This window comes from Anomaloglossus baeobatrachus, chromosome 6, assembly GCF_048569485.1.
Source record: "Anomaloglossus baeobatrachus isolate aAnoBae1 chromosome 6, aAnoBae1.hap1, whole genome shotgun sequence".
NCBI classification, from domain to species: domain Eukaryota; kingdom Metazoa; phylum Chordata; class Amphibia; order Anura; family Aromobatidae; genus Anomaloglossus; species Anomaloglossus baeobatrachus.
In genome coordinates this window covers 566173567-566188895 of record NC_134358.1, presented here as the reverse complement: position 1 = coordinate 566188895, position 15329 = coordinate 566173567, and the positions used below count along the sequence as shown (strand labels likewise).

General features: G+C 62.9%; 1 protein-coding gene across 2 annotated transcripts in view; it reads left to right on the top strand.

Annotated features, from left to right (window-relative positions):
- Positions 1 to 218: 218 nt before the first annotated feature.
- The window catches only part of LOC142243653 (KAT8 regulatory NSL complex subunit 1-like), a 167908-nt gene continuing 152797 nt past the window's right edge, over positions 219 to 15329 (top strand). Inside the window, exon 1 of one of the 2 annotated variants that reach the window (XM_075315772.1) lies at positions 219 to 1121. In XM_075315772.1, coding sequence (XP_075171887.1) covers positions 445 to 1121 — 677 coding nt within the window. In that variant the 5' untranslated portion in view covers positions 219 to 444. The remainder of the gene's footprint in view (positions 1122 to 15329) is intronic. The other variant, XM_075315773.1, reaches the window with a different exon arrangement.

Genomic DNA, 15329 nt, shown 5'->3' with positions numbered 1-15329 from the left:
TTGTTTTGATTTTTTTCATTTCCCCATTAGTGATTTATCCGCCGAGATTAACCGTCAGATATAGAAGTTAGTTAAATGAACGGTGATCGAATAGGGATAACGACGGGAGGATCTAAGCAAACCGTAAGGAGCGCCGGGAGAGGTGGTACGGTCCGGGGCGCGGAGTGACAGGCACGGCACAAGATGGCGGCGGGCGGGGTAAGCGCGCAATGGAGGAGGAGGCGGGGGGAGGAGTAAAGGAGCTTTGTTCCCCTGGCTGCCCGGGTGGGGAGGAGGCCTTTGCCGCCGCCGCGCTTCGGGCGTTCTGAAGAAACGCGGCTGCGGGTTATCGCTTCGTGTGCCGGAGGGTTGAGGAGAGAGACCCCCCGGCGGCCGGGCCATGAAGAGCCCGGGCCCCCCGGAGCCGTGACGCGTGTGCCGCCCCCCTCCTCCGGAGCTCCCTGCATGGCGGACATGGCCCCGGCGCTGACTGGAGCCGCACAGGAGGCTCCACACCGGCTGAAGCTGAGCGCGCCGTCCCCGGCCACCGAGTCCGCGTGGAAGCCGGAGCTGAACGGGGCGGGCCGGGCCCAGAGGAGCGGCCTCCGCCTGCTGAACGGGGGAGGCAAGGACTGCGCCCCGGAGCGGCCGGGGAAGAGCCGGGGGGCCGGAGACCAGGCCGGGGATGCCGAGGCCCTGTGTGCGCGGGGCGCCGCCCGCCTGTGCAGCCGGCAGCAGGAGCTCGGGGCCCGGGCCCGCAGGCTGTGCCGGAGGCTGCATGTGATCCAGGCCAAGCAGGTGGAGCGGCATGTCCGGCAGCAGCTGGCCGGCCTGGTGGAGCTGCTGGCGGCGCGGGGGCCCGCGGGGCTGCCGGCCTCCCGCCACACGGAGCTGGACCGGCTGGCGAGCAGCTCCACGGCCCGGCTGCGGGCGGCGCAGGGAGGATTCGACTCGGACGCGACTGAGAGCAGCTCCGGGGGAGAGAGCGACAACGACCGGGGGGCTGCGAGCCCGGAGCGGGGGGCCCGGAGCGAAGAGGAGGCGGAGGAACGGCTGCAGGACCGGGGGGACCGGAGCGAGGAGGAGCGGCGGCTGCAGGACCGGGGGGACCGGAGCGTGGAGGAGCGGCTGCAGGACCGGGGGTGAGTGTGTGTGCACATAGGATAGGAGTGTGTACTGCAGGACCGGGGGTGAGTGTGTGTACTGCAGGACCGGAGCGTGGAGGAGCGGCTGCAGGACCGGGGGTGAGTGTGTGTGCACATAGGATAGGAGTGTGTACTGCAGGAACGGGGGTGTGTGTGTGTGTACTTCTGGACCGGGGGTGAGTGTGTGTGTACAGACAGGCGTGTGTACTGCTGGATCGAGGGTGAATGTGTACAGATAGGACAGGCGTGTGTACTGCTGGATCGAGGGTGAATGTGTACGGATAGGACAGGCGTGTGTACTGCTGGATCGAGGGTGAATGTGTACGGATAGGACAGGCGTGTGTACTGCTGGATCGAGGGTGAGTGTGTGTACGGATAGGACAGGCGTGTGTACTTCTGGACCGGGGGTGAATGTGTACGGATAGGACAGGCGTGTGTACTGCTGGACCGGGGGTGAGAGTGCGTACGGATAGGACAGGCGTGTGTACTGCTGGACCGGGGGTGAGTGTGCGTACGGATAGGACAGGCGTGTGTACTGCTGGACCGGGGGTGAGTGTGCGTACGGATAGGACAGGCGTGTGTACTGCTGGACCGGGGGTGAGTGTGCGTACGGATAGGACAGGCGTGTGTACTGCTGGACCGGGGGTGAGTGTGCGTACGGATAGGACAGGCGTGTGTACTGCTGGACCGGGGGTGAGTGTGCGTACGGATAGGACAGGCGTGTGTACTGCTGGACCGGGGGGTGAGTGTGCGTACGGATAGGACAGGCGTGTGTACTGCTGGACCGGGGGTGAGTGTGCGTACGGATAGGACAGGCGTGTGTACTGCTGGACCGGGGGTGAGTGTGCGTACGGATAGGACAGGCGTGTGTACTGCTGGACCGGGGGTGAGTGTGCGTACGGATAGGACAGGCGTGTGTACTGCTGGACCGGGGGTGAGTGTGCGTACGGATAGGACAGGCGTGTGTACTGCTGGACCGGGGGTGAGTGTGCGTACGGATAGGACAGGCGTGTGTACTGCTGGACCGGGGGTGAGTGTGCGTACGGATAGGACAGGCGTGTGTACTGCTGGACCGGGGGTGAGTGTGCGTACGGATAGGACAGGCGTGTGTACTGCTGGACCGGGGGTGAGTGTGCGTACGGATAGGACAGGCGTGTGTACTGCTGGACCGGGGGTGAGTGTGCGTACGGATAGGACAGGCGTGTGTACTGCTGGACCGGGGGTGAGTGTGCGTACGGATAGGACAGGCGTGTGTACTGCTGGACCGGGGGTGAGTGTGCGTACGGATAGGACAGGCGTGTGTACTGCTGGACCGGGGGTGAGTGTGCGTACGGATAGGACAGGCGTGTGTACTGCTGGACCGGGGGTGAGTGTGCGTACGGATAGGACAGGCGTGTGTACTGCTGGACCGGGGGTGAGTGTGCGTACGGATAGGACAGGCGTGTGTACTGCTGGACCGGGGGTGAGTGTGCGTACGGATAGGACAGGCGTGTGTACTGCTGGACCGGGGGTGAGTGTGCGTACGGATAGGACAGGCGTGTGTACTGCTGGACCGGGGGTGAGTGTGCGTACGGATAGGACAGGCGTGTGTACTGCTGGACCGGGGGTGAGTGTGCGTACGGATAGGACAGGCGTGTGTACTGCTGGACCGGGGGTGAGTGTGCGTACGGATAGGACAGGCGTGTGTACTGCTGGACCGGGGGTGAGTGTGCGTACGGATAGGACAGGCGTGTGTACTGCTGGACCGGGGGTGAGTGTGCGTACGGATAGGACAGGCGTGTGTACTGCTGGACCGGGGGTGAGTGTGCGTACGGATAGGACAGGCGTGTGTACTGCTGGACCGGGGGTGAGTGTGCGTACGGATAGGACAGGCGTGTGTACTGCTGGACCGGGGGTGAGTGTGCGTACGGATAGGACAGGCGTGTGTACTGCTGGACCGGGGGTGAGTGTGCGTACGGATAGGACAGGCGTGTGTACTGCTGGACCGGGGGTGAGTGTGCGTACGGATAGGACAGGCGTGTGTACTGCTGGACCGGGGGTGAGTGTGCGTACGGATAGGACAGGCGTGTGTACTGCTGGACCGGGGGTGAGTGTGCGTACGGATAGGACAGGCGTGTGTACTGCTGGACCGGGGGTGAGTGTGCGTACGGATAGGACAGGCGTGTGTACTGCTGGACCGGGGGTGAGTGTGCGTACGGATAGGACAGGCGTGTGTACTGCTGGACCGGGGGTGAGTGTGCGTACGGATAGGACAGGCGTGTGTACTGCTGGACCGGGGGTGAGTGTGCGTACGGATAGGACAGGCGTGTGTACTGCTGGACCGGGGGTGAGTGTGCGTACGGATAGGACAGGCGTGTGTACTGCTGGACCGGGGGTGAGTGTGCGTACGGATAGGACAGGCGTGTGTACTGCTGGACCGGGGGTGAGTGTGCGTACGGATAGGACAGGCGTGTGTACTGCTGGACCGGGGGTGAGTGTGCGTACGGATAGGACAGGCGTGTGTACTGCTGGACCGGGGGTGAGTGTGCGTACGGATAGGACAGGCGTGTGTACTGCTGGACCGGGGGTGAGTGTGCGTACGGATAGGACAGGCGTGTGTACTGCTGGACCGGGGGTGAGTGTGCGTACGGATAGGACAGGCGTGTGTACTGCTGGACCGGGGGTGAGTGTGCGTACGGATAGGACAGGCGTGTGTACTGCTGGACCGGGGGTGAGTGTGCGTACGGATAGGACAGGCGTGTGTACTGCTGGACCGGGGGTGAGTGTGCGTACGGATAGGACAGGCGTGTGTACTGCTGGACCGGGGGTGAGTGTGCGTACGGATAGGACAGGCGTGTGTACTGCTGGACCGGGGGTGAGTGTGCGTACGGATAGGACAGGCGTGTGTACTGCTGGACCGGGGGTGAGTGTGCGTACGGATAGGACAGGCGTGTGTACTGCTGGACCGGGGGTGAGTGTGCGTACGGATAGGACAGGCGTGTGTGTGTGTACTGCTAGGACCGGGTGTGTGTGTGTGTACGGATAGGACAGGCGTGTGTACTGCAGGACCGGGGGTATGTATATACTGCTGGACCGAGGGTCAGTGTGTGTACCCGGAGGGCAGGGGTGTATACTGCAGGACCGGGGGTCAGTGTGTGTACCCGGAGGGCAGGGGTGTATACTGCAGGACCGGGGGTCAGTGTGTGTACCCGGAGGGCAGGGGTGTATACTGCAGGACCGGGGGTCAGTGTGTGTACCCGGAGGGCAGGGGTGTATACTGCAGGACCGGGGGTCAGTGTGTGTACCCGGAGGGCAGGGGTGTATACTGCAGGACCGGGGGTCAGTGTGTGTACCCGGAGGGCAGGGGTGTATACTGCAGGACCGGGGGTCAGTGTGTGTACCCGGAGGGCAGGGGTGTATACTGCAGGACCGGGGGTCAGTGTGTGTACCCGGAGGGCAGGGGTGTATACTGCAGGACCGGGGGTCAGTGTGTGTACCCGGAGGGCAGGGGTGTATACTGCAGGACCGGGGGTCAGTGTGTGTACCCGGAGGGCAGGGGTGTATACTGCAGGACCGGGGGTCAGTGTGTGTACCCGGAGGGCAGGGGTGTATACTGCAGGACCGGGGGTCAGTGTGTGTACCCGGAGGGCAGGGGTGTATACTGCAGGACCGGGGGTCAGTGTGTGTACCCGGAGGGCAGGGGTGTATACTGCAGGACCGGGGGTCAGTGTGTGTACCCGGAGGGCAGGGGTGTATACTGCAGGACCGGGGGTCAGTGTGTGTACCCGGAGGGCAGGGGTGTATACTGCAGGACCGGGGGTCAGTGTGTGTACCCGGAGGGCAGGGGTGTATACTGCAGGACCGGGGGTCAGTGTGTGTACCCGGAGGGCAGGGGTGTATACTGCAGGACCGGGGGTCAGTGTGTGTACCCGGAGGGCAGGGGTGTATACTGCAGGACCGGGGGTCAGTGTGTGTACCCGGAGGGCAGGGGTGTATACTGCAGGACCGGGGGTCAGTGTGTGTACCCGGAGGGCAGGGGTGTATACTGCAGGACCGGGGGTCAGTGTGTGTACCCGGAGGGCAGGGGTGTATACTGCAGGACCGGGGGTCAGTGTGTGTACCCGGAGGGCAGGGGTGTATACTGCAGGACCGGGGGTCAGTGTGTGTACCCGGAGGGCAGGGGTGTATACTGCAGGACCGGGGGTCAGTGTGTGTACCCGGAGGGCAGGGGTGTATACTGCAGGACCGGGGGTCAGTGTGTGTACCCGGAGGGCAGGGGTGTATACTGCAGGACCGGGGGTCAGTGTGTGTACCCGGAGGGCAGGGGTGTATACTGCAGGACCGGGGGTCAGTGTGTGTACCCGGAGGGCAGGGGTGTATACTGCAGGACCGGGGGTCAGTGTGTGTACCCGGAGGGCAGGGGTGTATACTGCAGGACCGGGGGTCAGTGTGTGTACCCGGAGGGCAGGGGTGTATACTGCAGGACCGGGGGTCAGTGTGTGTACCCGGAGGGCAGGGGTGTATACTGCAGGACCGGGGGTCAGTGTGTGTACCCGGAGGGCAGGGGTGTATACTGCAGGACCGGGGGTCAGTGTGTGTACCCGGAGGGCAGGGGTGTATACTGCAGGACCGGGGGTCAGTGTGTGTACCCGGAGGGCAGGGGTGTATACTGCAGGACCGGGGGTCAGTGTGTGTACCCGGAGGGCAGGGGTGTATACTGCAGGACCGGGGGTCAGTGTGTGTACCCGGAGGGCAGGGGTGTATACTGCAGGACCGGGGGTCAGTGTGTGTACCCGGAGGGCAGGGGTGTATACTGCAGGACCGGGGGTCAGTGTGTGTACCCGGAGGGCAGGGGTGTATACTGCAGGACCGGGGGTCAGTGTGTGTACCCGGAGGGCAGGGGTGTATACTGCAGGACCGGGGGTCAGTGTGTGTACCCGGAGGGCAGGGGTGTATACTGCAGGACCGGGGGTCAGTGTGTGTACCCGGAGGGCAGGGGTGTATACTGCAGGACCGGGGGTCAGTGTGTGTACCCGGAGGGCAGGGGTGTATACTGCAGGACCGGGGGTCAGTGTGTGTACCCGGAGGGCAGGGGTGTATACTGCAGGACCGGGGGTCAGTGTGTGTACCCGGAGGGCAGGGGTGTATACTGCAGGACCGGGGGTCAGTGTGTGTACCCGGAGGGCAGGGGTGTATACTGCAGGACCGGGGGTCAGTGTGTGTACCCGGAGGGCAGGGGTGTATACTGCAGGACCGGGGGTCAGTGTGTGTACCCGGAGGGCAGGGGTGTATACTGCAGGACCGGGGGTCAGTGTGTGTACCCGGAGGGCAGGGGTGTATACTGCAGGACCGGGGGTCAGTGTGTGTACCCGGAGGGCAGGGGTGTATACTGCAGGACCGGGGGTCAGTGTGTGTACCCGGAGGGCAGGGGTGTATACTGCAGGACCGGGGGTCAGTGTGTGTACCCGGAGGGCAGGGGTGTATACTGCAGGACCGGGGGTCAGTGTGTGTACCCGGAGGGCAGGGGTGTATACTGCAGGACCGGGGGTCAGTGTGTGTACCCGGAGGGCAGGGGTGTATACTGCAGGACCGGGGGTCAGTGTGTGTACCCGGAGGGCAGGGGTGTATACTGCAGGACCGGGGGTCAGTGTGTGTACCCGGAGGGCAGGGGTGTATACTGCAGGACCGGGGGTCAGTGTGTGTACCCGGAGGGCAGGGGTGTATACTGCAGGACCGGGGGTCAGTGTGTGTACCCGGAGGGCAGGGGTGTATACTGCAGGACCGGGGGTCAGTGTGTGTACCCGGAGGGCAGGGGTGTATACTGCAGGACCGGGGGTCAGTGTGTGTACCCGGAGGGCAGGGGTGTATACTGCAGGACCGGGGGTCAGTGTGTGTACCCGGAGGGCAGGGGTGTATACTGCAGGACCGGGGGTCAGTGTGTGTACCCGGAGGGCAGGGGTGTATACTGCAGGACCGGGGGTCAGTGTGTGTACCCGGAGGGCAGGGGTGTATACTGCAGGACCGGGGGTCAGTGTGTGTACCCGGAGGGCAGGGGTGTATACTGCAGGACCGGGGGTCAGTGTGTGTACCCGGAGGGCAGGGGTGTATACTGCAGGACCGGGGGTCAGTGTGTGTACCCGGAGGGCAGGGGTGTATACTGCAGGACCGGGGGTCAGTGTGTGTACCCGGAGGGCAGGGGTGTATACTGCAGGACCGGGGGTCAGTGTGTGTACCCGGAGGGCAGGGGTGTATACTGCAGGACCGGGGGTCAGTGTGTGTACCCGGAGGGCAGGGGTGTATACTGCAGGACCGGGGGTCAGTGTGTGTACCCGGAGGGCAGGGGTGTATACTGCAGGACCGGGGGTCAGTGTGTGTACCCGGAGGGCAGGGGTGTATACTGCAGGACCGGGGGTCAGTGTGTGTACCCGGAGGGCAGGGGTGTATACTGCAGGACCGGGGGTCAGTGTGTGTACCCGGAGGGCAGGGGTGTATACTGCAGGACCGGGGGTCAGTGTGTGTACCCGGAGGGCAGGGGTGTATACTGCAGGACCGGGGGTCAGTGTGTGTACCCGGAGGGCAGGGGTGTATACTGCAGGACCGGGGGTCAGTGTGTGTACCCGGAGGGCAGGGGTGTATACTGCAGGACCGGGGGTCAGTGTGTGTACCCGGAGGGCAGGGGTGTATACTGCAGGACCGGGGGTCAGTGTGTGTACCCGGAGGGCAGGGGTGTATACTGCAGGACCGGGGGTCAGTGTGTGTACCCGGAGGGCAGGGGTGTATACTGCAGGACCGGGGGTCAGTGTGTGTACCCGGAGGGCAGGGGTGTATACTGCAGGACCGGGGGTCAGTGTGTGTACCCGGAGGGCAGGGGTGTATACTGCAGGACCGGGGGTCAGTGTGTGTACCCGGAGGGCAGGGGTGTATACTGCAGGACCGGGGGTCAGTGTGTGTACCCGGAGGGCAGGGGTGTATACTGCAGGACCGGGGGTCAGTGTGTGTACCCGGAGGGCAGGGGTGTATACTGCAGGACCGGGGGTCAGTGTGTGTACCCGGAGGGCAGGGGTGTATACTGCAGGACCGGGGGTCAGTGTGTGTACCCGGAGGGCAGGGGTGTATACTGCAGGACCGGGGGTCAGTGTGTGTACCCGGAGGGCAGGGGTGTATACTGCAGGACCGGGGGTCAGTGTGTGTACCCGGAGGGCAGGGGTGTATACTGCAGGACCGGGGGTCAGTGTGTGTACCCGGAGGGCAGGGGTGTATACTGCAGGACCGGGGGTCAGTGTGTGTACCCGGAGGGCAGGGGTGTATACTGCAGGACCGGGGGTCAGTGTGTGTACCCGGAGGGCAGGGGTGTATACTGCAGGACCGGGGGTCAGTGTGTGTACCCGGAGGGCAGGGGTGTATACTGCAGGACCGGGGGTCAGTGTGTGTACCCGGAGGGCAGGGGTGTATACTGCAGGACCGGGGGTCAGTGTGTGTACCCGGAGGGCAGGGGTGTATACTGCAGGACCGGGGGTCAGTGTGTGTACCCGGAGGGCAGGGGTGTATACTGCAGGACCGGGGGTCAGTGTGTGTACCCGGAGGGCAGGGGTGTATACTGCAGGACCGGGGGTCAGTGTGTGTACCCGGAGGGCAGGGGTGTATACTGCAGGACCGGGGGTCAGTGTGTGTACCCGGAGGGCAGGGGTGTATACTGCAGGACCGGGGGTCAGTGTGTGTACCCGGAGGGCAGGGGTGTATACTGCAGGACCGGGGGTCAGTGTGTGTACCCGGAGGGCAGGGGTGTATACTGCAGGACCGGGGGTCAGTGTGTGTACCCGGAGGGCAGGGGTGTATACTGCAGGACCGGGGGTCAGTGTGTGTACCCGGAGGGCAGGGGTGTATACTGCAGGACCGGGGGTCAGTGTGTGTACCCGGAGGGCAGGGGTGTATACTGCAGGACCGGGGGTCAGTGTGTGTACCCGGAGGGCAGGGGTGTATACTGCAGGACCGGGGGTCAGTGTGTGTACCCGGAGGGCAGGGGTGTATACTGCAGGACCGGGGGTCAGTGTGTGTACCCGGAGGGCAGGGGTGTATACTGCAGGACCGGGGGTCAGTGTGTGTACCCGGAGGGCAGGGGTGTATACTGCAGGACCGGGGGTCAGTGTGTGTACCCGGAGGGCAGGGGTGTATACTGCAGGACCGGGGGTCAGTGTGTGTACCCGGAGGGCAGGGGTGTATACTGCAGGACCGGGGGTCAGTGTGTGTACCCGGAGGGCAGGGGTGTATACTGCAGGACCGGGGGTCAGTGTGTGTACCCGGAGGGCAGGGGTGTATACTGCAGGACCGGGGGTCAGTGTGTGTACCCGGAGGGCAGGGGTGTATACTGCAGGACCGGGGGTCAGTGTGTGTACCCGGAGGGCAGGGGTGTATACTGCAGGACCGGGGGTCAGTGTGTGTACCCGGAGGGCAGGGGTGTATACTGCAGGACCGGGGGTCAGTGTGTGTACCCGGAGGGCAGGGGTGTATACTGCAGGACCGGGGGTCAGTGTGTGTACCCGGAGGGCAGGGGTGTATACTGCAGGACCGGGGGTCAGTGTGTGTACCCGGAGGGCAGGGGTGTATACTGCAGGACCGGGGGTCAGTGTGTGTACCCGGAGGGCAGGGGTGTATACTGCAGGACCGGGGGTCAGTGTGTGTACCCGGAGGGCAGGGGTGTATACTGCAGGACCGGGGGTCAGTGTGTGTACCCGGAGGGCAGGGGTGTATACTGCAGGACCGGGGGTCAGTGTGTGTACCCGGAGGGCAGGGGTGTATACTGCAGGACCGGGGGTCAGTGTGTGTACCCGGAGGGCAGGGGTGTATACTGCAGGACCGGGGGTCAGTGTGTGTACCCGGAGGGCAGGGGTGTATACTGCAGGACCGGGGGTCAGTGTGTGTACCCGGAGGGCAGGGGTGTATACTGCAGGACCGGGGGTCAGTGTGTGTACCCGGAGGGCAGGGGTGTATACTGCAGGACCGGGGGTCAGTGTGTGTACCCGGAGGGCAGGGGTGTATACTGCAGGACCGGGGGTCAGTGTGTGTACCCGGAGGGCAGGGGTGTATACTGCAGGACCGGGGGTCAGTGTGTGTACCCGGAGGGCAGGGGTGTATACTGCAGGACCGGGGGTCAGTGTGTGTACCCGGAGGGCAGGGGTGTATACTGCAGGACCGGGGGTCAGTGTGTGTACCCGGAGGGCAGGGGTGTATACTGCAGGACCGGGGGTCAGTGTGTGTACCCGGAGGGCAGGGGTGTATACTGCAGGACCGGGGGTCAGTGTGTGTACCCGGAGGGCAGGGGTGTATACTGCAGGACCGGGGGTCAGTGTGTGTACCCGGAGGGCAGGGGTGTATACTGCAGGACCGGGGGTCAGTGTGTGTACCCGGAGGGCAGGGGTGTATACTGCAGGACCGGGGGTCAGTGTGTGTACCCGGAGGGCAGGGGTGTATACTGCAGGACCGGGGGTCAGTGTGTGTACCCGGAGGGCAGGGGTGTATACTGCAGGACCGGGGGTCAGTGTGTGTACCCGGAGGGCAGGGGTGTATACTGCAGGACCGGGGGTCAGTGTGTGTACCCGGAGGGCAGGGGTGTATACTGCAGGACCGGGGGTCAGTGTGTGTACCCGGAGGGCAGGGGTGTATACTGCAGGACCGGGGGTCAGTGTGTGTACCCGGAGGGCAGGGGTGTATACTGCAGGACCGGGGGTCAGTGTGTGTACCCGGAGGGCAGGGGTGTATACTGCCGGACCGGGGGTCAGTGTGTGTACCCGGAGGGCAGGGGTGTATACTGCCGGACCGGGGGTCAGTGTGTGTACCCGGAGGGCAGGGGTGTATACTGCCGGACCGGGGGTCAGTGTGTGTACCCGGAGGGCAGGGGTGTATACTGCCGGACCGGGGGTCAGTGTGTGTACCCGGAGGGCAGGGGTGTATACTGCCGGACCGGGGGTCAGTGTGTGTACCCGGAGGGCAGGGGTGTATACTGCCGGACCGGGGGTCAGTGTGTGTACCCGGAGGGCAGGGGTGTATACTGCCGGACCGGGGGTCAGTGTGTGTACCCGGAGGGCAGGGGTGTATACTGCCGGACCGGGGGTCAGTGTGTGTACCCGGAGGGCAGGGGTGTATACTGCCGGACCGGGGGGTCAGTGTGTGTACCCGGAGGGCAGGGGTGTATACTGCCGGACCGGGGGTCAGTGTGTGTACCCGGAGGGCAGGGGTGTATACTGCCGGACCGGGGGGTCAGTGTGTGTACCCGGAGGGCAGGGGTGTATACTGCCGGACCGGGGGTCAGTGTGTGTACCCGGAGGGCAGGGGTGTATACTGCCGGACCGGGGGTCAGTGTGTGTACCCGGAGGGCAGGGGTGTATACTGCCGGGACCGGGGGTCAGTGTGTGTACCCGGAGGGCAGGGGTGTATACTGCCGGACCGGGGGTCAGTGTGTGTACCCGGAGGGCAGGGGTGTATACTGCCGGACCGGGGGTCAGTGTGTGTACCCGGAGGGCAGGGGTGTATACTGCCGGACCGGGGGTCAGTGTGTGTACCCGGAGGGCAGGGGTGTATACTGCCGGACCGGGGGTCAGTGTGTGTACCCGGAGGGCAGGGGTGTATACTGCCGGACCGGGGGTCAGTGTGTGTACCCGGAGGGCAGGGGTGTATACTGCCGGACCGGGGGGTCAGTGTGTGTACCCGGAGGGCAGGGGTGTATACTGCCGGACCGGGGGTCAGTGTGTGTACCCGGAGGGCAGGGGTGTATACTGCCGGACCGGGGGTCAGTGTGTGTACCCGGAGGGCAGGGGTGTATACTGCCGGACCGGGGGTCAGTGTGTGTACCCGGAGGGCAGGGGTGTATACTGCCGGACCGGGGGTCAGTGTGTGTACCCGGAGGGCAGGGGTGTATACTGCCGGACCGGGGGTCAGTGTGTGTACCCGGAGGGCAGGGGTGTATACTGCCGGACCGGGGGTCAGTGTGTGTACCCGGAGGGCAGGGGTGTATACTGCCGGACCGGGGGTCAGTGTGTGTACCCGGAGGGCAGGGGTGTATACTGCCGGACCGGGGGTCAGTGTGTGTACCCGGAGGGCAGGGGTGTATACTGCCGGACCGGGGGTCAGTGTGTGTACCCGGAGGGCAGGGGTGTATACTGCCGGACCGGGGGTCAGTGTGTGTACCCGGAGGGCAGGGGTGTATACTGCCGGACCGGGGGTCAGTGTGTGTACCCGGAGGGCAGGGGTGTATACTGCCGGACCGGGGGTCAGTGTGTGTACCCGGAGGGCAGGGGTGTATACTGCCGGACCGGGGGTCAGTGTGTGTACCCGGAGGGCAGGGGTGTATACTGCCGGACCGGGGGTCAGTGTGTGTACCCGGAGGGCAGGGGTGTATACTGCCGGACCGGGGGTCAGTGTGTGTACCCGGAGGGCAGGGGTGTATACTGCCGGACCGGGGGTCAGTGTGTGTACCCGGAGGGCAGGGGTGTATACTGCCGGACCGGGGGTCAGTGTGTGTACCCGGAGGGCAGGGTGTATACTGCCGGACCGGGGGTCAGTGTGTGTACCCGGAGGGCAGGGGTGTATACTGCCGGGACCGGGGGTCAGTGTGTGTACCCGGAGGGCAGGGGTGTATACTGCCGGACCGGGGGTCAGTGTGTGTACCCGGAGGGCAGGGGTGTATACTGCCGGACCGGGGGTCAGTGTGTGTACCCGGAGGGCAGGGGTGTATACTGCCGGACCGGGGGTCAGTGTGTGTACCCGGAGGGCAGGGGTGTATACTGCCGGACCGGGGGTCAGTGTGTGTACCCGGAGGGCAGGGGGTGTATACTGCTGACCCCCCGGTCCACCTAATGAGATGATTCCCTACCTACTAAAGCGTGGTCTGGAGACATAGGTGCCGTATTGGGATTTCACTCCCACCTCCAACAGGCATCATTGTACTGCCGGACCGGGGGTGAGTGTGTACACACAGGACAGGGGTATGTACTGCGGATCTGTGAGTACGGATAGTATAATGGTAATATACTGCCGGACTGGGGGTCAGTGTGTTTTACCGATAGGACAGGGGTATATACTGCTGGACCGGGGGTGAGTGTGTACACACAGGACAGGGGTATGTACTGCCGGACCGGGGTCAGTGTGTATGTATACATGGGATGTTATGCCGGATCTGTGAGTACGGATAGTATAATGGTATATACTGCCTGTCTGTATATACTGTGTGTTTACCGATAGGACCGGGGTATGTACTGCCAGACCTTGGGTCAGTGCTTGTACACATGGGACAGGGGTGTATACTGGCGGATCGGGGGTCAGTGTGTATACACATGGGACGGGGGGGTATACTGCCGGACCGGGGGTCAGTCCGTGTACACATGGGACGGGGGGGTATACTGACGGACCGGGGGTCAGTCCGTGTACACATGGGACGGGGGGGTATACTGACGGACCGGGGGTCAGTCCGTGTACACATGGGACGGGGGGGGGTATACTGCTGGACCGGGGGTCAGTCCGTGTACACATGGGACGGGGGGGTATACTGCTGGACCGGGGGTCAGTCCGTGTACATATGGGAAGGGGGGGTATACTGCCGGACAGGGCTGTATTCTACCGGAGCAGGTTTGCATGTATACCGGTAGGACAAGAGTATATCCAGCCGGACCGGGGACGAGTGCGTCTACCGATAGGACGCCGGGCTGTTTGTTGCCGCAGCGGGAGCAAGTGCACAACTACCGAGGAGGTGGTATACAGAGATATACACTGCAGGACAGAGTGAATGTGTATACCGATTGCACACAGGGGTGTATGCTTCTGGACCGGGGTTGAGTGTATACTGGTAGCACAAGAGTATATATTGCTGGACCAGGAGTGAGTGTATATACCGATAGTACACAGTCGTATTTATGCTGCCGGCCGGGAGTGATTGTGTATGCCGATGGTACACAGGCGTATATATGCTGCCGGCCGGGAGTGATTGTGTATGCCGATGGTACACAGGCGTATATATGCTGCCGGACGTCAGGGTGTTTACCAATGGTACACGGGTGTATGCTGCTGGATCGGAGGTGACTGTATACGGAGTTGTATGTTGCTGCAGCGGGGTCAGTCTGTACCAATGGCACATGGGTAAATGCTGCCAAACCGGGGTGATTGTGTATACCGATAGGACACTGGTCTGTGCTGCCGGACTGGGGGTGAGTGTGTATACCGATGGTATACAGGGGTGTAATCTGTCTCTCCGGAAGTGTGTATATACCAGTGGTACGCAGGAGTATAGACTGCCGGACCGGGGGTGAGTGTATATCTGTGGTACACAGGGGTGTATGCTGGCGCTTCGGGATTATGTATGCCGATGGTACGCAGGAGTACGTGCTGCCGGACTTGATTTGAGTGTGTATACCATTGGTACACAGGGTTGTATGTTTCCATGTCGGGGGTGTGTGTATACCGATGGTATATAGAGATATATGCTGCTGGTCTTGGGGAGTGTGTGTATACCGATCAGACATGGATATGTACTCGGGGTGAATGTGTATACTGAAGATGCACGGGGGTGCATGCTGCCGCATAGATGTTTATACCATTAGTACACAGAAGTGTATGCTGCTGGACCCGGGGTTAATGTGTGAACTGATGGTACACAGGGGTGTACGCTGCTGGACCGGAGATGATTCTGTATACCAAGTGGTATGTGGGGACATTGTGCTTACCAATGGCACGCAGGAGTCAATGCTGCCAAACCGGGGGTGAGCGTATCTACTGATAGGATACGGGTATGTGCTGCAGGCCTGGGGCTGAGTGTGTATACTGATGGTGAACAAGGGTGTATGCTGCCGCTTCGTGGATGTGTATATACCGATGGTAGGCAGGAGTATATGCTGCCGGACCAGTGCTGTGTGTATATCGATTGGTACACGGGTGTATACTGTCACTCCAGGGGTGAGTGTGTATACCGATATATTATATGGGTATATGTTGCAAGACTGGGGTGAGTGTGTATACCGATAGGACACGGGTATGTACTGCCGGATCGAGGGTGAGGGTGTATACTGATAGGACACGGGTATTTACTTCAGATCGGGGGTCCGGGTGTATACCGATAGGACACGGGTATTTTCTGCCAGATCGGGGGTCCGGGTGTATACCGATAGGACACAGGTATGTACTGCTTGATCGGGGGTCAGTGTGTATACCGATAGGACACGAGTATGTACTGCTGGATCGAGG